Raw genomic sequence first — 23,975 nt, 5'->3', positions numbered from 1 at the left:
CTCTGAGGAAGAGGAACTCCTTGAAACACGTCAGCCTATGCCATTGCATGATAGCCCCAGGGGATGGGGACAGCTTCACATGGACTCTTATGGAGGAATAATACGTGCTTTTATTGAAGTTTTTCTATTTTTGTTACGCAATAAAATTTTAACTGAGGATAATGCGCTACGCCACGCACCTTCTATTTTTTTTATGCAACTCAAACTACTTGACACTCTAAAAGCAACAAAAAAAAGTTGAATATGGTTAGGTTGTATTCATAAGTGTAGGTTGGAAGGGGCACAACTCACATATGTAAAAACATATTTGAACCCGTCTGTTGTTTTTGCCTACTTTTACTGACTTGCAAAGAAAATAATTGGTATCATTATTTAAAAATAAAAAAAGTGTGCAGAAATCACAACCTGTGTTACTATACTATAGGTATACTGTGGACATGCAGCCATGCCCATGGAATGCCAATGTATGTTCAGCTATGTCATTCAAGCTTAGTTAGGACCTGAAGTAAATGGTAAAATAAATATTATTGTACCTATGTATTAACTTGTCTATTCCCCTAGTTAGCTAGTCTATTAACACTCTACTGTTGATATCACTATAATACAAGGTTCGCTATGAAATCAAGCACACGGCTTAATCAAACAAAGTCTTATTTATTTCCCAAGAAAATAGGAAAACGTTAACATGAGATTACAGTATTACAAATAATATAATCAGAATATATATAATACAAGAATATCAAAGATACTTATCGCAAGATTCTCCGTGAGGCCGCGTACACACGCGCGGACTGTTTGCCCAACCTTGTTCGTCAAACAGTTTGGGCAAACAGTCCGCTCAAAATTTGCATGAGCGGACTTGCCCACACACGAGCGGACTGTTTGACGAACAAGGTTGGGCAAACATTTCGCTCAACTTTTGAAATGAACGGACTCGCCCACGTAAGGCGGAGGCAAGCCCGCCCATTTCGAGCGCGTGTACAGGTAGGCGGGGCCCGCGAAGGAGACGTCGCGGGCTCCGCCGCCTGGAATGGGCTTAAAGGGGAACCCCAACGCCGAAAAAAACCGGCGTGGGGGTTCCCCCCAAGTCCACACCAGACCCTTGTCCGAGCACGCTACCCGGCCGGCCAGGAAAGGGGGGCGAGCGAGCGCGCCCCCCCTCCTGAGCCGTACCAGGCCGCGTGCCCTCAACATGGGGGGTGCCTTGGGGAAGGGGGGGCCGCGCGGCCCCCCCCACCCCAAAGCACCTTGTCCCCATGTTGATGAGGACAAGGGCCTCTTCCCGACAACCCTGGCCGTTGGTTGTCGGGGTCTGCGGGCGGGGGGCTTATCGGAATCCGGGAGCCCCCTTTAAGAAGGGGGCCCCCGGATACCGGCCCCCCACCCTATGTGAATGAGTATGGGGTACAATGTACCCCTACCCATTCACCTGTGAAATAAAGTACAAATAAAAACACAACACAGGGGGAAAAAATATTTTATTGCACAGCCGGGGGTCTTCCGTCTTCGGGGGTCTTCTCGCCGGACTCCTCCGCTATGTGTGTGTAGCTCTTTTGCCAGCGGAGGAGTCCGGCTTTCTTCCTCCCCGCCGCCGGCCTCTTCTCCCGACTTCGGGGGTCTTGTCCCCCTCTTCGATTCTTCTGCCGGGCCACCGCGCCTGGTCCGGTGGCCCGGTCTTCTGTCGCCGTCTTCCGTTCTTCTGTCGCCGCCTTCGGTTCTTCTGCCGGGCCACCGCGCCTTCTTGTAGCTCTTTTACAGGCGGTGGCCCGGTCTTCTGTCGCCGTCGCCGCCTTCCGTTCGTGTTCTTCTTCTTGTTCTTCTTGTTCTTCTCCAGGCGATGTTGACACGTCGCTCCCTCCGGCCGGAATGCCAGAGCCGCCCTGTGCTGTGACTTATATAGTGACAATGGGGCGGGGTCACATGGTATATGTCACATGGGTTGGTCACATGGTGACCCCGCCCCCTTACGATGTCATAGTCCCCATGTGACATCAACCCATGTGACCAACCCATGTGACATATACCATGTGACCCCGCCCCATTGTCACTATATAAGTCACAGCACAGGGCGGCTCTGGCATTCCGGCCGGAGGGAGCGACGTGTCAACATCGCCTGGAGAAGAACAAGAAGAACAAGAAGAAGAACACGAACGGAAGGCGGCGACGGCGACAGAAGACCGGGCCACCGCCTGTAAAAGAGCTACAAGAAGGCGCGGTGGCCCGGCAGAAGAACCGAAGGCGGCGACCGAAGAACGGAAGACGGCGACAGAAGACCGGGCCACCGGACCAGGCGCGGTGGCCCGGCAGAAGAATCGAAGAGGGGGACAAGACCCCCGAAGTCGGGAGAAGAGGCCGGCGGCGGGGAGGAAGAAAGCCGGACTCCTCCGCTGGCAAAAGAGCTACACACACATAGCGGAGGAGTCCGGCGAGAAGACCCCCGAAGACGGAAGACCCCCGGCTGTGCAATAAAATATTTTTTCCCCCTGTGTTGTGTTTTTATTTGTACTTTATTTCACAGGTGAATGGGTAGGGGTACATTGTACCCCATACTCATTCACATAGGGTGGGGGGGCCGGTATCCGGGGGCCCCCTTCTTAAAGGGGGCTCCCGGATTCCGATAAGCCCCCCGCCCGCAGACCCCGACAACCAACGGCCAGGGTTGTCGGGAAGAGGCCCTTGTCCTCATCAACATGGGGACAAGGTGCTTTGGGGTGGGGGGGGCCGCGCGGCCCCCCCTTCCCCAAGGCACCCCCCATGTTGAGGGCACGCGGCCTGGTACGGCTCAGGAGGGGGGGCGCGCTCGCTCGCCCCCCTTTCCTGGCCGGCCGGGTAGCGTGCTCGGACAAGGGTCTGGTGTGGACTTGGGGGGGAACCCCCACGCCGATTTTTTTCGGCGTTGGGGTTCCCCTTTAAGCCCATTCCAGGCGGCGGAGCCCGCGACGTCTCCTTCGCGGGCCCCGCCTACCTGTACACGCGCTCGAAATGGGCGGGCTTTCCGAGCGGGAACAGTCCGCTCATTTCGAAAGTACAGCGGACAGGCCCACACACGGGCGGACTGTTCGCTCAAACACAGTTTCAGCGGACAGTTTTTCGGAATTTCCGAAAGACCTTGTCCGTCCAACTGTCCGCTGAAACTGTCCGCTGAAAGCCCACACACGAGCGGACTGTCCGCCCAAACACTGTTCAGCGGACAAGGTTGGGCGAACAGTCCGCCCGTGTGTACGCGGCCTGAGGCTTTGTATCATTGGGCTAAGCTCAGGTGTTAAAGAGAGTGCCATAGCCATGAGGCTTAGTCCCAAGTCAGGATTCAAAGGAAAAAAGGGAGCTCTTTCACTTTTGTGTGCCCTTTTTACTCATTCACACCCACTTGTAACCACCCCCACTTGCCACCTGTCCTATAGATATTGCCAAGAGGTAGTACTTGTAATATATTATATTGGCCTCTGGGGGCAGCATTGTCTGTATATAATCTCTATGAGCTTGGGGCCATTTTAGCTAGCCCTTATTCTCTTTGAAGCCTGTAATCACACATATCACACCAGGTGGGCTTGAGCCAAGGCCTTGTTATTCTGATATGCTACAGAGCTTTGATGTCTTACTGGATACATTCCAACTTGGGGCCACCTGCCTGTATCAGCCAGGGAATGAAATACCATAAATATGATATTAAATCATGTTGACTTCCAACAGGACCCTAAGTATTTATTTCATGACTTTACTTTGGGATACCCATTGCTATTGTTTTTAGACCCCAAAATGTGAAGTTCCCAGTTTGAAATATTTTCCATAATACAATTTGGGAAGCCCATACACTACACTAATATCTTGTACTGTTTGAGAAAATCAAAGTGAGAATCTGGCTGGAGGCTATCGGCACTATGGATGTTATGTTAACCTGCTTTATATATGTAGTTGTATACCATTGGTTTTCATATAGAATGCCCAGATATTTAAGGGTGGAACCCTGCTCATCCTTCTTACCTGCCGAATGTAACTGTTTCTGGATAGATGTAGAAAAGTGTCCAGATGAGTGGGACTCATTCCAGGGATTCTGCTACAAGCATTTTTATGAACGGAAAAGCTGGGAGGAGGCAGAAACCCACTGCAGAGACTTCGGAGGCCATCTTGTCAGCATCATAACCCCGGAGGAGCAAGACTTTGTGAACAGTAAGTGGTGAAGGCTAGCACGCCAAACGGTTAGCAGTTCGAATAAAAATCTGGTAGATTTAAGGATGTTAAGCTATAAAATGAATATTATACATCCTATCTTTGCTTGAGTGACCACAATGTCCTGCTCTCTTCCCACTGACTTAAAGTTTCTTCTTAACTTTCTAAAAGTCAAAGTGTATCTAAAGCCCAAATTTTTCTCTTTACGTAGTAGATGAGGTTGAAAAAAGACACAAGTCCATCAAGTCCAACCTATGTGTGTGGTTATATGTCAGTATTACTGTATTGTATATCCTTGTATATTGTGGTCGTTCAGGTGCTTATCTAATAGTTTTTTTAAATTATCGATGCTCCCTGCTGAGACCACCACCTGTGGAAGGGAATTCCACATCCTTGCTACTCTTACAGTAAAGAACCCTCTACGTAGTTTAAGGTTAAACCTCTTTTCTTCTAATCTTAATGAGTGGTCACGTGTCTTGTTAAACTCCCTTCTGCAAAAAAGTTTATCTCTATTGTGGGGTCACCAGTACAGTATTTGTAAATTCAAATCATATCCCCTCTCAAGTGTCTCTTTTCCAGAGAGAATAAGTTCAATGCTCTCAACCTTTCCTCATAACTAACATCCTTTAGACCCTTTATTAGCTTTGTTGCCCTTCTTTGTACTCGCTTCATTTCCAGTACATCCTTCCTGAGGACTAGTGCCCAGAACTGGACAGTATACTCCAGGTGAAGCTGGGCCAGAGTCTTGTAGAGCGGGAGAATTATTGTTTTATCTCTGGAGTTGATCCCCTTTTTAATGCCAATATTCTGTTTACTTTGTTAGCAGCAACTTGGCATTACATGCCATTATTGAGCCCATCATCTACTAGGACCCCCAGGTCATTTTCCATCCTATATTCCCCCAGAGGTTCTTCCCCCAGTGTATGGATTGCATTAATATTTTTGCCACCCAAATGCATTATTTTACATTTGTCTACATTAAACCTCATTTGCCATGTAGTTGCCCATAGTGATGGACGAACTTCCGACGGGACGTTTCGCGAACGCGAAACGCGAACGGGCACAAACGTTCGCGAAAACGACCGTTCGCCGCGGGCTCCATTGACTTCAATGGGAGGCGAATTTCGCAAACCTTTAGGTCGAATTTGCGGCCACGGGGTAATTATTAGGGGGTAGCACGTAGTCCCACCACCTGGACAATAGCATAATACATGTATGAGGTGAATTTGGGATCGATAACTACAAGCATTTTTTTTTTATTTGGGAAATTGTTCTGACAATTCAGGACTATGGAGCTAATGAAGGCAATGGAGGAGAGGGAAGGTCAGGGACCAGGGTAGGCAAACAAGAGGGTGCAGGAGATACAGAGCACTGACAGCAGCACCGTAATACAGAGCACTGACATCAGCACCGTGACATACAGCGCTGACAGCAGCTCCGTGACATACAGCGCTGACAGCAGCTCCGTGACATACAGCGCTGACAGCAGCTCCGTGACATACAGCGCTGACAGCAGCTCCGTGACATACAGCGCTGACAGCAGCTCCGTGACATACAGCGCTGACAGCAGCACCGTGACATACAGCGCTGACAGCAGCTCCGTGACATACAGCGCTGACAGCAGCTCCGTGACATACAGCGCTGACAGCAGCTCCGTGACATACAGCACTGACAGCAGCTCCGTGACATACAGCGCTGACAGCAGCACCGTGACATACAGCGCTGACAGCAGCTCCGTGACATACAGCGCTGACAGCAGCTCCGTGACATACAGCGCTGACAGCAGCTCCGTGACATACAGCGCTGACAGCAGCTCCGTGACATACAGCGCTGACAGCAGCTCCGTGACATACAGCGCTGACAGCAGCTCCGTGACATACAGCGCTGACAGCAGCTCCGTGACATACAGCGCTGACAGCAGCTCCGTGACATACAGCGCTGACAGCAGCACCGTAAGCAGCCCCAGGAGGAAGTCAGCACAGCACAGGGATGGTGTGATCCCCTCATAATAAGAACCCCCAGGAGGAAGTCAGCACAGCACAGGGATGGTGGGAGCCCCTCATAATAAGAACCCCCAGGAGGAAGTCAGCACAGCACAGGGATGGTGGGAGCCCCTCATAATAAGAACACCCAGGAGGAAGTCAGCACAGCACAGGGATGGTGGGAACCCCTCATAATAAGCAGCCCCAGTAGAAATATGACACCGCTCAACCTCTTCAAAGAGGAGGGTAGGGGCATATAGTACGGTGTGCTTTTTTGGGTCAGGGAAGTGAGCCAAATGAATTAAGAAGGTCTGTGTGCTTGATTCCAAAAATTGTTTATAGACATATACATGGTCTACTGATCACATGTGTTGAATTCCTCCGAGATCCATGCCTCATTCATTTTTAGAAATGTGAGGTAGTTAACACTGTCGTGAGCTAGGCGAGTACGCTTATCGGTCACAATCCCCCCTGCTGCGCTGAACGTCCTTTCGGACAGGACACTGGATGAGGGGCAAGCCAACAGTTCGATTGCAAATTGGGCAAGCTCTGGCCAGAGGTCAAGCCTGCCCACCCAGTAGTCTAGGGGTTCATCACTCCTCAGAGCGTCCACATCGGCCGTTAACCCAATGTAGTCGGACACCTGACGGTCTAGGCGTTCCCTGATGCTGGATCCGGATGACACCTGTCGATGGGTCGGCTGAAAGAATGACCTCATATCCGAAGTCACCAACACATCTTCAAACCGGCCTCTTCTTGCAGGCGCTGTTGGATTGGTACCCGCAAATCCTTCTCTGGGAGTGGGAATTGCTCCTCTGCCAGCGCACGCAAAAGCAGAATGCAGCATTTCTCGAAGCAAGGCCTGGAAGTGCTGCATTCTGACAGCCCTCTGCGACGGCGGTAACATTTCCGCCATTTTGTGTTTGTACCGGGGATCTAAGTACGTTGCCACCCAGTACTGGTCCTTGACCCTCATGCTTTTTATACGGGGGTCCCTATTAAAACACTGGAGCATGAAGGCCCCCATTTGCACTCAAGCGGAAGGTATGTGGTGGTGGTGGTGTTGTTGGTGGTAGTGTCTTTGGGGGTGCACATAGCAGAGAGTGAAGAAGAGGGTGCAGATCGAGAGGATGAGGAGGGTGCAGAAGAATAAGGCTGAGTGAGCCACTCAACCAAGTCTGGTGCGTCCTTTAAAGTAATTGAACGCACCTTCTGCAACTTCCCACTTTGGCTCAAGGCTGTTGCTCCTGCCCTACCCCTACCACCCCTGCGGAAGGGCCTGCCTCTTCCTCTGCCTGTCATTTTTTAAATCACCCTGTGACAAAACTCTTAGTCCCTATACCGCTGAAGGACTGCTGCAGTATAGGGCAGCGGTCAGCAGTAGTGCACGTCAACCCTATGTATTGTGGACCGATAGCGGTCCTTACAGAACAGCAGACTGTACTGCACTCAGGCCTATGTACCGTAGCACCCTATACCAAGTTACCAGTCCTTATAAGAACTTTTGTGGACCAAGCAGGTTGTGTGTTAGTGATTAGCAGACTGTACGTCAGTCCCTATACCAATGAAGGACTGCTGCAGTATAGGGCAGCGGTCAGCAGTAGTGCACGTCAACCCTATGTATTGTGGACCGATAGCGGTCCTTACAGAACAGCAGACTGTACTGCACTCAGGCCTATGTACCGTAGCACCCTATACCAAGTTACCAGTCCTTATAAGAACTTTTGTGGACCAAGCAGGTTGTGTGTTAGTGATTAGCAGACTGTACGTCAGTCCCTATACCAATGAAGGACTGCTGCAGTATAGGGCAGCGGTCAGCAGTAGTGCACGGCAACCCTATGTATTGTGGACCGATAGCGGTCCTTACAGAACAGCAGACTGTAACGCACTCAGGCCTATGTACCGTAGCACCCTATACCAAGTTACCAGTCCTTATAAGAACTTTTGTGGACCAAGCAGGTTGTGTGTTAGTGATTAGCAGACTGTACGTCAGTCCCTATACCAATGAAGGACTGCTGCAGTATAGGGCAGCGGTCAGCAGTAGTGCACGGCAACCCTATGTATTGTGGACCGATAGCGGTCCTTACAGAACAGCAGACTGTAACGCACTCAGGCCTATGTACCGTAGCACCCTATACCAAGTTACCAGTCCTTATAAGAACTTTTGTGGACCAAGCAGGTTGTGTATTAGTGTTTAGCAGACTGTGCGTCAGTCCCTATACCGCTGAAGGACTGCTGCAGTATAGGGCAGCGGTCAGCAGTAGTGCACGGCAACCCTATGTATTGTGGACCGATAGCAGTCCTTACAGAACAGCAGACTGTACTGCACTCAGGCCTATGTACCGTAGCACCCTATACCAAGTTACCAGTCCTTATAAGAACTTTTGTGGACCAAGCAGGTTGTGTGTTAGTGTTTAGCAGACTGTGCGTCAGTCCCTATACCGCTGAAGGACTGCTGCAGTATAGGGCAGCGGTCAGCAGTAGTGCACGTCAACCCTATGTATTGTGGACCGATAGCGGTCCTTACAGAACAGCAGACTGTAACGCACTCAGGCCTATGTACCGTAGCACCCTATACCAAGTTACCAGTCCTTATAAGAACTTTTGTGGACCAAGCAGGTTGTGTATTAGTGTTTAGCAGACTGTGCGTCAGTCCCTATACCGCTGAAGGACTGCTGCAGTATAGGGCAGCGGTCAGCAGTAGTGCACGGCAACCCTATCTATTGTGGACCGATAGCAGTCCTTACAGAACAGCAGACTGTAACGCACTCAGGCCTATGTACCGTAGCACCCTATACCAAGTTACCAGTCCTTATAAGAACTTTTGTGGACCAAGCAGGTTGTGTGTTAGTGATTAGCAGACTGTACGTCAGTCCCTATACCAATGAAGGACTGCTGCAGTATAGGGCAGCGGTCAGCAGTAGTGCACGGCAACCCTATGTATTGTGGACCGATAGCGGTCCTTACAGAACAGCAGACTGTAACGCACTCAGGCCTATGTACCGTAGCACCCTATACCAAGTTACCAGTCCTTATAAGAACTTTTGTGGACCAAGCAGGTTGTGTGTTAGTGATTAGCAGACTGTACGTCAGTCCCTATACCAATGAAGGACTGCTGCAGTATAGGGCAGCGGTCAGCAGTAGTGCACGGCAACCCTATGTATTGTGGACCGATAGCGGTCCTTACAGAACAGCAGACTGTAACGCACTCAGGCCTATGTACCGTAGCACCCTATACCAAGTTACCAGTCCTTATAAGAACTTTTGTGGACCAAGCAGGTTGTGTGTTAGTGATTAGCAGACTGTACGTCAGTCCCTATACCAATGAAGGACTGCTGCAGTATAGGGCAGCGGTCAGCAGTAGTGCACGGCAACCCTATGTATTGTGGACCGATAGCGGTCCTTACAGAACAGCAGACTGTAACGCACTCAGGCCTATGTACCGTAGCACCCTATACCAAGTTACCAGTCCTTATAAGAACTTTTGTGGACCAAGCAGGTTGTGTGTTAGTGATTAGCAGACTGTACGTCAGTCCCTATACCAATGAAGGACTGCTGCAGTATAGGGCAGCGGTCAGCAGTAGTGCACGGCAACCCTATGTATTGTGGACCGATAGCGGTCCTTACAGAACAGCAGACTGTAACGCACTCAGGCCTATGTACCGTAGCACCCTATACCAAGTTACCAGTCCTTATAAGAACTTTTGTGGACCAAGCAGGTTGTGTATTAGTGTTTAGCAGACTGTGCGTCAGTCCCTATACCGCTGAAGGACTGCTGCAGTATAGGGCAGCGGTCAGCAGTAGTGCACGGCAACCCTATGTATTGTGGACCGATAGCAGTCCTTACAGAACAGCAGACTGTACTGCACTCAGGCCTATGTACCGTAGCACCCTATACCAAGTTACCAGTCCTTATAAGAACTTTTGTGGACCAAGCAGGTTGTGTGTTAGTGTTTAGCAGACTGTGCGTCAGTCCCTATACCGCTGAAGGACTGCTGCAGTATAGGGCAGCGGTCAGCAGTAGTGCACGTCAACCCTATGTATTGTGGACCGATAGCGGTCCTTACAGAACAGCAGACTGTAACGCACTCAGGCCTATGTACCGTAGCACCCTATACCAAGTTACCAGTCCTTATAAGAACTTTTGTGGACCAAGCAGGTTGTGTATTAGTGTTTAGCAGACTGTGCGTCAGTCCCTATACCGCTGAAGGACTGCTGCAGTATAGGGCAGCGGTCAGCAGTAGTGCACGGCAACCCTATCTATTGTGGACCGATAGCGGTCCTTACAGAACAGCAGACTGTAACGCACTCAGGCCTATGTACCGTAGCACCCTATACCAAGTTACCAGTCCTTATAAGAACTTTTGTGGACCAAGCAGGTTGTGTATTAGTGTTTAGCAGACTGTGCGTCAGTCCCTATACCGCTGAAGGACTGCTGCAGTATAGGGCAGCGGTCAGCAGTAGTGCACGGCAACCCTATCTATTGTGGACCGATAGCGGTCCTTACAGAACAGCAGACTGTAACGCACTCAGGCCTATGTACCGTAGCACCCTATACCAAGTTACCAGTCCTTATAAGAACTTTTGTGGACCAAGCAGGTTGTGTGTTAGTGATTAGCAGACTGTACGTCAGTCCCTATACCAATGAAGGACTGCTGCAGTATAGGGCAGCGGTCAGCAGTAGTGCACGGCAACCCTATGTATTGTGGACCGATAGCGGTCCTTACAGAACAGCAGACTGTAACGCACTCAGGCCTATGTACCGTAGCACCCTATACCAAGTTACCAGTCCTTATAAGAACTTTTGTGGACCAAGCAGGTTGTGTGTTAGTGATTAGCAGACTGTACGTCAGTCCCTATACCAATGAAGGACTGCTGCAGTATAGGGCAGCGGTCAGCAGTAGTGCACGGCAACCCTATGTATTGTGGACCGATAGCGGTCCTTACAGAACAGCAGACTGTAACGCACTCAGGCCTATGTACCGTAGCACCCTATACCAAGTTACCAGTCCTTATAAGAACTTTTGTGGACCAAGCAGGTTGTGTGTTAGTGATTAGCAGACTGTACGTCAGTCCCTATACCAATGAAGGACTGCTGCAGTATAGGGCAGCGGTCAGCAGTAGTGCACGGCAACCCTATGTATTGTGGACCGATAGCGGTCCTTACAGAACAGCAGACTGTAACGCACTCAGGCCTATGTACCGTAGCACCCTATACCAAGTTACCAGTCCTTATAAGAACTTTTGTGGACCAAGCAGGTTGTGTGTTAGTGATTAGCAGACTGTACGTCAGTCCCTATACCAATGAAGGACTGCTGCAGTATAGGGCAGCGGTCAGCAGTAGTGCACGGCAACCCTATGTATTGTGGACCGATAGCGGTCCTTACAGAACAGCAGACTGTAACGCACTCAGGCCTATGTACCGTAGCACCCTATACCAAGTTACCAGTCCTTATAAGAACTTTTGTGGACCAAGCAGGTTGTGTATTAGTGTTTAGCAGACTGTGCGTCAGTCCCTATACCGCTGAAGGACTGCTGCAGTATAGGGCAGCGGTCAGCAGTAGTGCACGGCAACCCTATGTATTGTGGACCGATAGCAGTCCTTACAGAACAGCAGACTGTACTGCACTCAGGCCTATGTACCGTAGCACCCTATACCAAGTTACCAGTCCTTATAAGAACTTTTGTGGACCAAGCAGGTTGTGTGTTAGTGTTTAGCAGACTGTGCGTCAGTCCCTATACCGCTGAAGGACTGCTGCAGTATAGGGCAGCGGTCAGCAGTAGTGCACGTCAACCCTATGTATTGTGGACCGATAGCGGTCCTTACAGAACAGCAGACTGTAACGCACTCAGGCCTATGTACCGTAGCACCCTATACCAAGTTACCAGTCCTTATAAGAACTTTTGTGGACCAAGCAGGTTGTGTATTAGTGTTTAGCAGACTGTGCGTCAGTCCCTATACCGCTGAAGGACTGCTGCAGTATAGGGCAGCGGTCAGCAGTAGTGCACGGCAACCCTATCTATTGTGGACCGATAGCGGTCCTTACAGAACAGCAGACTGTAACGCACTCAGGCCTATGTACCGTAGCACCCTATACCAAGTTACCAGTCCTTATAAGAACTTTTGTGGACCAAGCAGGTTGTGTGTTAGTGATTAGCAGACTGTACGTCAGTCCCTATACCAATGAAGGACTGCTGCAGTATAGGGCAGCGGTCAGCAGTAGTGCACGGCAACCCTATGTATTGTGGACCGATAGCGGTCCTTACAGAACAGCAGACTGTAACGCACTCAGGCCTATGTACCGTAGCACCCTATACCAAGTTACCAGTCCTTATAAGAACTTTTGTGGACCAAGCAGGTTGTGTGTTAGTGATTAGCAGACTGTACGTCAGTCCCTATACCAATGAAGGACTGCTGCAGTATAGGGCAGCGGTCAGCAGTAGTGCACGGCAACCCTATGTATTGTGGACCGATAGCGGTCCTTACAGAACAGCAGACTGTAACGCACTCAGGCCTATGTACCGTAGCACCCTATACCAAGTTACCAGTCCTTATAAGAACTTTTGTGGACCAAGCAGGTTGTGTGTTAGTGATTAGCAGACTGTACGTCAGTCCCTATACCAATGAAGGACTGCTGCAGTATAGGGCAGCGGTCAGCAGTAGTGCACGGCAACCCTATGTATTGTGGACCGATAGCGGTCCTTACAGAACAGCAGACTGTAACGCACTCAGGCCTATGTACCGTAGCACCCTATACCAAGTTACCAGTCCTTATAAGAACTTTTGTGGACCAAGCAGGTTGTGTGTTAGTGATTAGCAGACTGTACGTCAGTCCCTATACCAATGAAGGACTGCTGCAGTATAGGGCAGCGGTCAGCAGTAGTGCACGGCAACCCTATGTATTGTGGACCGATAGCGGTCCTTACAGAACAGCAGACTGTAACGCACTCAGGCCTATGTACCGTAGCACCCTATACCAAGTTACCAGTCCTTATAAGAACTTTTGTGGACCAAGCAGGTTGTGTATTAGTGTTTAGCAGACTGTGCGTCAGTCCCTATACCGCTGAAGGACTGCTGCAGTATAGGGCAGCGGTCAGCAGTAGTGCACGGCAACCCTATGTATTGTGGACCGATAGCAGTCCTTACAGAACAGCAGACTGTACTGCACTCAGGCCTATGTACCGTAGCACCCTATACCAAGTTACCAGTCCTTATAAGAACTTTTGTGGACCAAGCAGGTTGTGTGTTAGTGTTTAGCAGACTGTGCGTCAGTCCCTATACCGCTGAAGGACTGCTGCAGTATAGGGCAGCGGTCAGCAGTAGTGCACGTCAACCCTATGTATTGTGGACCGATAGCGGTCCTTACAGAACAGCAGACTGTAACGCACTCAGGCCTATGTACCGTAGCACCCTATACCAAGTTACCAGTCCTTATAAGAACTTTTGTGGACCAAGCAGGTTGTGTATTAGTGTTTAGCAGACTGTGCGTCAGTCCCTATACCGCTGAAGGACTGCTGCAGTATAGGGCAGCGGTCAGCAGTAGTGCACGGCAACCCTATCTATTGTGGACCGATAGCGGTCCTTACAGAACAGCAGACTGTACCGCACCCAAGCCTATGTACCGTAGCACCCTAGACAGACCAAGTTACCAGTCCTTATAAGAACTTTTGTGGAACAAGTGAGTTGTGAATGATTAGCAGACTGCAGCAGAAGGGCAGCAGTCAAGTATAATATTCTTTCTATATTTGGAAGAAAGAATATTATACGTGTACAAGCCTATTACCGTACCACTGATACCAGTCCTGAAAAGAACCTTTGTGGAACTAATAGTAACAGCAAGTCTTTAAAATTATCCTCACTGCCTGACACACTGCTTCCTGCCTGTCCCTATACAAATTGGCAAAAAAGAGTAGGCTGGAACGATTAGCTGGAACAGCTCTTTTGTGGACCTGATAGTAACAGCTAATGATGATGATGATGATGATGATGAAGAAAGACTAATCTGGCTGAGCTGTCCCTAAAATAGCAGCATACAGCGCTCTGTCCCTTTATCTAAACTGACAAAAGAAACTCAGGCTGCTGACCTAACACCTATACCAGTCCTGAAAAGAACTTTTGTGTACCAAATAGCTAGCGTTTTCTCTGTCCCTACTCCACACAGGATCCTTTCCCTACAGTGACAGAAGAAAGAATGTAAAATGGCCACCGGATCGGGTGTATTTATAGGTTAGGGGGAATGTCCAAGTGTCCATGAGCTGTCATGTCTCAATTGGTTGTCCTGTAACACATGATAAACGTGTCACGAAAGGTTAAAGTTCTTGTATACATTAAACACGTAAGTCCGCCGGGGCGAACGACGGAAAAAGGCGTTCGAACCCGCGGACGGCGAAAGTCGGAAATTCGCCGCGAAACGACCGCCGGGCGAACCGTTCGGCCATCACTAGTTGCCCACCCCATTAATTTGTTCAGATCTTTTTGCAAGGTTTCCACATTCTGTGGAGAATTTATTTATGCTGGCCATAGCCGGTTCGAATCTCGGTTCAGCAGGGACCGGCCTAGATTCAAACTATGTAAAGTAAACCATTGCATTCTGCTCCCCGCTCCCCCTGCTTCCCCCATCAACACCACTGTTGAAGACCATCGCACCCACTTGGTTCGGTGAGACTGCTCACTTGTTCCAAAGCATCCCCAAGGGTTGGAGGGGGGGGGGGGATTTTTAAAATATACAACTATGTAAGAAGCAGTAGGACCCCACACCAATGGTCAAAAAGACCAACAAGATATGTATTTTATTAGATTGTAGAATTAAAAAGTTGCCATGTTAAAAAGGAATTAATGAACCCCCACGAAAGGCGTTGGCTTTCGTATTCTACTGGTGATCTTCCATTAAAAAATGAGAGGGGTTCTAAATCAAAACCTTCCCTTTGTTCCCCAAAAACGAATAAAGAAAAGTTTAGATGCACTTTAAATATTTCCACCGAGTAGTTTTTCTACATCAGGAATGGATTTATGGCAACGTCCTTCAGCGCCAAGCTGCCCGATAAATATGGTTAATTTCTTGTGCTCCCTTGCACCCACTCTTTAGTGCTGAACCAAGAAAATATAACTTAGCTTCGATAATGCAATACAAGACTTTACTTCTCTGATCATGAAGCCACAATACTTCTATAATAATGCATGATCCACTAGACCAGACATTCTCAACCTTTTCAACACAGATGAACCCTTGAAATGACTTTTTGGTTTCACGGAACCTCTGTTAAAAATTTCTATATCTACAACTCATGATACATTAGTGTGATGGTCAGTGGGAAGAATATAAGTAAATAAGTAAAGTCGCGCTACGGACTACCCACCATATAAGTGCTAAAACCAAAATAAAGTGAAAAACAAAGGTGGTAATGAATTTTCTTTTTCGGGGTTAGAGCTGCCTTTACCTGGAACCTCCTCCTCCTGGTGTGGGAGGGGGGGGGGGGTTAAAGTTTAAAGATAAGGGTAATAGGTTGGAAGAATGCTCCTTGCACTTTTGGTCATTTGGAAGAATTATCCTCTTACAGATTGCTAAAAAGATCAACAGTGTCAGTGGGATGTTATCTGAGAGGAAGAAATTACTAATTTCTCAAAAGATCCCCTAGCAACCTCTGGGGGAAACCTGGTTGAGGAGTCAGTTTTTGGTAAATGGTAGAGAGTTTAATCACCTTTTTTATTTCCCACTGGTGGTAAAATTTCCCGTGATGGAGAGTCCCACTCTCCATGCAGAATTTAAAAATTATTGAATATTGTATTACATGTAATGCTAAGAATAAGAACATCCCAAGGTGGGCAGGGACACCTAAAACTCCAAGACTCCTGACAAGGTGGGCAGGGACACCTAAAACTCCAAGGGGATCTAATACAGAACCAGGAACTGTGATGTGGAGGTCCCACTATACAAATACCAAACAGAAGGAAGCTGATTCCAAAGCTGAAATTTATCTGGACAAAGCAAACAGAGAGTCCCCACCCGAGACCTTCCATTGAGGCATTTCACCCACTAACCTGGACTTGGGAGAAACATGTTAGAGGAGGAGATCCCAAGCAGAGACTGTCTGTTAGACATGTTCACAACAGAAAAATTAGTTTCGTTTAGTTTTGTTTCTGTTCGTTTTCGTTGACTTGTAACAATTCTTAATTTCGTAAGACGTGGGTTTTCGTATTCGGACTCTCGTATTTTCGTAAGAGTTATTTTTTCGTTGATTCGAAATTCGTATTTTCATTATATTTCATATTCGGACGCGTTTGTATTTTTGGAAGAGCTATATTTTCGTTGATTTGAAATGATTCGTATTTCCGTGAGTCTAATTTCTGTTGATTCGAAATTCGTATTTTCGTAGATTTAATTACATTCGTACTTTCGTGAGATTGACGGCCTCATTTATTCGTACTTTCATAACATTGTTTTCGTAGATTCGTAATCGGAGCATAATTCGTAATTTGACGTAATGTGCATGCTATTTATATGTTTACGAAGCAAAGAATTTCTCTCTCACAAGTCAGAACTTAACTCACAAATCCACCAAAACAGTGCCTCCGACCCAACCATACCCTATCTGGACTATGGATGAAATATTTCAGAATCAGAACTAACAAATTAGTTCTTTTTCGAATTCTCGATCAGCAGAATTTTCGTTATTTCGTATTTTCGTTGTTTTGATTTACGTTTTCCGAATATTCGTAATTTAGATTTTTCGTTCATTTTGATTTTCGTTATTTTGAATCTTTGGTATTTTCGTTGTTTCTGTTTTTCGGATATTCATTCTTTCATATTTTTTCGTTGTTTCTATTTCGATAGTTTGTTTTTCGTTCAAAATTTTAGTAAACCGTTCGTTCATTGGTATGCTTACGAATTAAAGAATATAACGAATTTTAACAGAAAACAAATTAGTAACTAAACGAATTACACATGTCTACTGTCTGTTAGCTTTCTCCAAATCGATAAACTTTAGCGGGTTTTGAATATTTCAGAACGTAACCAGATTTCTTCTTCTTCTTGGCATCTGTGCAATATGTGGGGCAGAGGACGAACCGCTTGCTACCAGTCTGTGGGAGGGTGACCCAAGTTCAGGCTTGGAGGCAAAAGAGATCTTTCTGCTGGGGTGCCCAAGACATATTAGAAGCCATTGGGTTACTCAAGCCATCAAACTCCATCTATATTACGAAAGTCACTTTTAAGTGGGCTAATCCTTTAAAGAGACATCTAAAGCCTTGTACACACGATCAGAGAATCCGTCAAAATGTGTCCTATCGGACCGCGTTTTCGGATAATCCGACTGTGTGTGGTATGCATCGGAATGTTTCCGTCGGAATATCCGTCGGACCCAAATTTCCAACTTGTTGGAAATATTTCCCGACCAACTGGTCCGATCAGACATACTCCGATCATGTGTAGAGAATTTTGATCAGACCAAGTGCCACGCATGCTCAGATCAAATTCCTATATCAAAGCTATTGGCTACTAGCGTGAACGTAGTCCCGTCGTAACGAAATTACGTCATCACGTTCTGAAAGATTGGATTTTTTGACAACTTAGTCCGACCGTGTGTATGCAACAGTTTCGGACAAGATCCGATGGACAAAATCTGACGGACAAAATCCGACGGATTTGGTTGTCGAAATCTCCGACCGTGTGTACAGGGGCTAACACTTTGGCCAACTCCCCAACGTTCGTCGCGCTCCCCTTCACTGGCTGTATATTGGTTTTGGGTCAATGACTTCAAAAGCCAGATACAATCGGACAACTAACATTTTCAGACATAGCAGCTTCCAAAATTTTCCTCTAATTCTTCGATAGGCACTGGTTTATGGATACACTGTCATTACTAATTAACGCTACATCCAGGTTTTGCAATGAGTGCCTATTAAATAAATATGTACAATATATACTTTATACTTGTTTCAATTTCCAGATTTCATTTAAATGATCCCTGGTGAATATGCCATGAAAGTTCAGGAACTTCCTGTTAGGGGGTAACAACTGTCCTTGTGCTCCTGCGTTGTCACATGTGCCCCCTGGTGGAGACTAAAAGCAACACATTATATAGCCATCATTATCACTATAATTGATCCAGAGCAAAGATGCCCAGCAGGTGCATATAGACAGGCAGCGGCTGAAGAGGCTGCAGGAAATCAGCAGAACTGATATTAAAAAAAAATAATAATAATATTTTATGAAAAAATAAGGCATGACAATAGTTAATTCAATGTCATCCAGTTGGGGGGTTCATATCTACTTTCAGGTCACTTTTACCAACAAATGTAATACCTGATGTTACCTGCAGGGTTCAGGTTTTCATGTTGTCACTCACACTATGCAAGCTTGCTTTTCTTAACAAGGTAGATATTACAGTAATAATAATAATTTTCAATGTTCTCTCAGACCAGTACAAAGACTACCAATGGACGGGTCTGAATGACCGCACCATAGAGGGCGATTTCCAATGGTCAGATGGAAATACTGTGGTAAGATGCCGGCAACTGAAACATAAATGTTATATACTGTAAATGTAACAAAAGTCATTTTTGGACTTTAAGATTACCTAAAAGTCCCCGAAACATGGTATATTTTCTGAATGCAGACACCCTAGAGAATAAAATAGTAATAGTTTTAATTTTTTTTTTCTCAAAATGATATTACCACAAGGATCTAGGAATTGCAAAAAATCTGTAAAAATACACTTAAGTTAATTTTAAGGCACACAAGTGTAATAAATTACCAAATTTTTTGGTAAAATATAAAAGATAAGGTCGCACCAAATAAATAGCTCTGCTCCACAGCACAACTCCTGTCTGGCAGGGCAGAAGACCTGATTTTTCTTTGCTGCGGTTCAGTAACACTTACAGGTCTTGCCCCTCCCCCAGCCTGTGATTGGCCTGTGAAATAAGCAGCAGACTGCTGAGCTCATCTCATTGTCACTCTATTCCCTCCTCCTATCAGCATGCTCCTTGCACTACTGCACAATTGATTGGCTCCCTGTGCTGTTTCTCCCTCTGCCACTCGGAGCCCTGCTGTAGGGGCTGCAAGGGGCACTTTGGATACATCTACTCCACGTATTGAAAATCATTTTAATAGTGCATTAAAGAATACAGGCCTGCCTTAGTTTTGTCTTTTACGTCTGCTCGGTGTTCAGCTTTCGGTAGTTTGGAGTCCACCATTTTGTATCCCAGATTGATAATGTTACCCAATGATGTCACAAGGTCTTAGGGAACTGTTGGAATTTCAATATTTTTCTGGATTTCAGGGGCAAAAGCCAAAGCATCTTTTCTAATTTTGGCTAGAGTAGGGAATAATAAGTCCCTGACAATTATTTTTGTCATCTGTGTCCAGTTAGGGATATTTCCCTTCACTTCCTGCCCTGTAAATGCAACAGGAAGTGAGGGAAATATCCTCTTAGGCAATTGTCACTTTAACGGATGACCCCATTGGAAGATTTCTGCATGATTCCTGTTCCGGCCACAACAATTTAGAATTTTTGGTGACTCCCTGTCCCGGTAACATTGGTCACCAGGACGAATGGGGCGGACGGATTTCGCTATAAGGGACAAAGCTACTATAAAACCTCAATGTATACAATAAGTGGAAAAAACACAAAGTGAAAGAGTCCAAAGCAACTTTGATTGCTTGTAACACCATCACATAAAATAGCCAATTTGTTTCGGGCTACAAAAGTCCTCCTCTGTTGGGGCTGAGAAGAATGAGTTTCGGGGGCAACAAAAATCTGCCTTCATTGGGGCTTAGAAGAATGGGCTTCAGGGGCAACAAAAGTCCTCCTCCATTGGGGCTTAGGAAAATAAGTTTCAGAGGCAAAAAAAGTGCCCCCTTGTTGGGGCTTAGCAGAATTGGTTTCAGGGGCAACAAAAGTCCCCCTTCATTGGGGATTAGAAGGACGGGGGTTTAGGGGCAACAAAAATCCCCCTCCATTGGGGATTAGAAGAATGGGTTTCAGGGGCAACAAGATTCCCCTTCCGTTGGGGCTTACAAGAATGGAATAATAATCTGGAGGGGCATCTCTCAAGTACACAAGCCTCCCTCAATGGTTACCCGGAAGCAACTCAAAGTATACGAATGAGCACGAAACCACAAAGTGAAAGAGTTCCAAGTAACTTTAGTTGTTCATAATACCGTCACATAAAAACAGTCAATATGCTTCGGGGGCTACAAAACTCCATCTTCATCGGGGCTTAGAAGAATGGAAAACGGACTTGAATGGGCTCAAAAGAAAATATACCCAAATAGAACTATATTTGATTTGGTGTGAAGCTCCCTTTCCAATAGGAATTATTCAAATTATAACAATGTAATTAGATTACACTGACTACAATGGTACAATTGTTAAAATGCCAATTCAAATTTTTCCACCAGATCAAATATAGTTCCAGTTTGCTATAGATTCCCTTGAGTCTCTACAAGGCCTTATTCCATTCTTCTGGCCCTGATGAAGATGGAGTTTTGTTGCCTCGAAGCGCATTGGCTTTTATTTTTTTTTGTGGCAGTTACACGGAAAAGTTACGTTGAATTAATTTAATTTGTGGTTTGGTGCCCTTGATATCTGATGCTTCCAGATATCCATGGTCTGTGTATTTGGGCAAGCCTCACCAGAACCAATGAGCTTGTTTAAAAATTATCTTGCGTTAGTACCATTTGTACCATTGAAATCCTAGCGCCTCTTAAATGTATTCTGATAGAAGTTCTCATAAAATAAAATAAATAAAATAAAAATGTTTTGTCTTTATCAATACTTTAAATGGTGATGTTGCCTAAAGCAACCAAAAAGTACCTGAAAATGGATTGGTTGCTACAGGTCACACCTCCATTAATCTAGTGAAACAAATTTATTGATTTAGGTAGTGCCATCACATTGCATACTGTAGGTCTTAATGTTGTACATTGATCCATTATCTCCAGCGTTTGTCTCCCAAAGAGCTTAGAATTTTTTATCCCTATTCCATACATGCATTACACCGACAGATCCCAATTAACCTACTACAATGTTTTTGGGATGTGGTTGGCATTCATTGGGAAGAAAAGCCACAGAAACATGGGGGTAAGATATAATTCCATGGTAAGTTTGCCTTGTGGGATCCCACCACAAGACTCTACAAGACAAATCTTTTAGAGCTGCCACGACGAGTCGGCGTAATCGATTACGTCGACTACAAAAATACGTCGACGTGCGTGCAGGGCGTCGATGCGTCACAGTGGTGGCAGTTCTTAGTATCTACCGCTGCCCTCCGTGCCGCTGTCCCCCTCTCTTCTCCCCCTCTGTGCCGCCGTCCCCTCTCTTCTCCCCCTCCGTGCCGCCATCCCCCTCTCTTCTCCCCCTCCGTGCCGCCGTCCCCCTCTCTTCTCCCCCTCCGTGTTGCCGTCCCTAGGGGTGCAACTGATCGTCACCGATCCGTGATCCGAGCGCACATGCCTCCCGCGACCTGCGGAGCGCTCTGCGGCCTCGGCCTTAGGAGAGGCCACGGCTTCGGCCTAGCTCCGAAGAGGTGGCCATCTTTCTACACCCAGGCGTTTACAATGTGATCGCTCCGCCGGTTTCTCTCTCCCCTCTCTGTACTGATCTGTGCAGTGGAGGGGAGAGGTCGGATGGAAGCAGCCATCCCTTCATACCCAGCCAATACTCTGCCAGCCCGATACTCTGCCAGCCAATACAATACAATACTCCGCAATACAATACTCTGCAAAACAATACTCTGCAATACAATACAATACTCTGCCAGCCAATACAATACAATACTCTGCCAGCCAATACAATACAATACTCTGCAATACAATACTCTGCAATACAATACAATACAATACTCCGCAATACAATACTCTGCAATAAAATACTCTTCCAGCCAATACCGTACAATACTCTGCCAGCCAATACAATACAATACTCTGCCAGCCAATACTCTGCCAGCCAATACAATACAATACTCTGCAATACAATACAATACTCTGCAATACAACACTCTCAAGGTTATCCAAAGGATTAATTAGCTAATCAAAAAAACCCACTAGATTCATTAAAAAAATAAAAAATAATCGAATAGTCGTTGACTAATCAAAAAATTATCTATAGATTAGTCGACAGACAAATGAATTGTTAGTTGCAGCTCTAAAATCTTTACTTCATACATACATTACACAGGCATAGACACTCCTAAGCCATGTTGGTCAGATCCCAATTAACCTACTAGAATGTTTTTGAGATGTCGTAGGCATTCACTAGGGAGAAAACCCACTGAAACATGGGGGTAAGATACAATTACGTAAGGAGTTTGCCTTGTGGGATCCCACCAGAAGACTCTAGAAGACAAAATCCATAAACAACTTTGAACTGGTTGAATGGAATAATGCCATCCCCCCCCCCCCCCTTATCATGGTGGTTAAAATGCCATCCTTATCTATAGCTAAAAAGATCATTCGTGTCATACCCCTGACCCGTACAGTGGCGTTGGCCCTGGAACTATGCAGGAACTATCAAATGGGAGGTCAATCAGCCACAGCTCAAGGTACCCTTAGTAACCGCTGGAGGAGCCCTAAGGTTCCATGGAACCCTGGTTGAGAATTGCTGAACCATGCCCTAGTTTGAAATATTATTGTCTTTTTAATTTCTCCACATTTCTGTTACAGCTCTTTGAAAACTGGAATAAAGGGCAGCCTGACAGCTACTTCCTCTCTGGTGAGGACTGTGTGGTAACAGGGTGGCATGATAATGGCCAATGGAGTGATGTGCCGTGCAACTACCACCTTCCATACACCTGCAAGATGGGTCTGGGTAAGGAGATTCATGGTAGATATCTGTGAAAAAACACTAAGTTCTATTAAAAAGCATTTACTTTTAATTTTCTTCAGAAGAATATATTTTCAGTTTAAGAAATAACTGAACTTCATTCCAAGTGTCCTGTCTATGAAGATCCTATGAGCCCTACTGTTTATGACCTTTAAGTCTTTACCAAAAGTCTGACTTCTCTCTCCTACCCCATCCTCCCTGTCTGCTTTTTTTTCAAATGGGCCATTTCAAGTTTCAATTAGAAAGAGACATTCTGAAAGCAGGTTCTGATGTGCTCTTTCAGAAGTGACACCACTGTCATGGTTGCATTTGGCCAACTGATGGGCAATGCTCAATATCTTTCATTCGAGGTGTGAAATATATTGCACCCAAAATGATTATTTTTACTCACATGTAAGGTTTGTTCACAATGTGCCCTGGCTATGTCTTCTAGTGACCTGTGGACCTCCCCCTGAGGTGTTCAATGCATCTACATATGGCCGACCCAAAACCCGATACCAGATCTACTCTGTGATAGGATATCGCTGTGACAATGGTTTCCTTCAGCGCAATTCTCCAGTCATTAGGTGCCAGTCAGATGGAGTGTGGGAAGAACCCCAGATAAGCTGTCTATCGTGTAAGTAGAACATAACCATTTCAAAGGGAATTACTATAGCGTTATGTATCTATATCTTTCAATCTGCTCTTCTAAAAAAAAAATGTTTTTTGGTCACTCATAAAAATATCCTTACATTTTCCTTTTCAGTATGCCACAGTTCCTCGAAAGGGTCTTCCGTGTTCAAATCTTACCCCAGTGGCAGTGTTAGTGTATGACAGGGGTCTCCAAACTGTCTAAACAAAGGGCCATTTTTTTTTGTCCTTTAGGCTTTAGGGGGCCAGACTAGGCCAGCGGGAGTGGAAACTTTCCTGGCCTGAGTGGGAGTAAACATCACATATGGTATTAGGTGGAGGAACAGTGCCCTATCGTTGGCATCATTGGGAATAATAATGTCCCACAGTTGGTGT

At 46.4% G+C, this 23,975-nt stretch overlaps 1 protein-coding gene across 3 annotated transcripts in view; it reads left to right on the top strand.

Moving 5' to 3' along the window:
* BCAN (brevican) overlaps positions 1-23,975 on the top strand; it is an 83,183-nt gene that overhangs the window by 55,590 nt on the left and 3,618 nt on the right. For all 3 annotated transcript variants that reach the window (XM_077464191.1, XM_077464190.1, XM_077464192.1), the window contains exons 10-13: positions 4,009-4,167; positions 18,566-18,648; positions 22,811-22,955; positions 23,404-23,586. In XM_077464191.1, coding sequence (XP_077320317.1) covers positions 4,009-4,167; positions 18,566-18,648; positions 22,811-22,955; positions 23,404-23,586 — 570 coding nt within the window. The remainder of the gene's footprint in view (positions 1-4,008; positions 4,168-18,565; positions 18,649-22,810; positions 22,956-23,403; positions 23,587-23,975) is intronic.

The sequence above is a fragment of the Lithobates pipiens genome, unplaced genomic scaffold (assembly GCF_037356315.1).
Source record: "Lithobates pipiens isolate NorthernLeopardFrog02 unplaced genomic scaffold, aLitPip1_a1.2 Scaffold_30, whole genome shotgun sequence".
Lineage (NCBI taxonomy): Eukaryota > Metazoa > Chordata > Amphibia > Anura > Ranidae > Lithobates > Lithobates pipiens.
The sequence above is the reverse complement of the archived record's forward strand: the minus strand, read 5'-3'. Positions and strand labels throughout refer to the sequence as shown.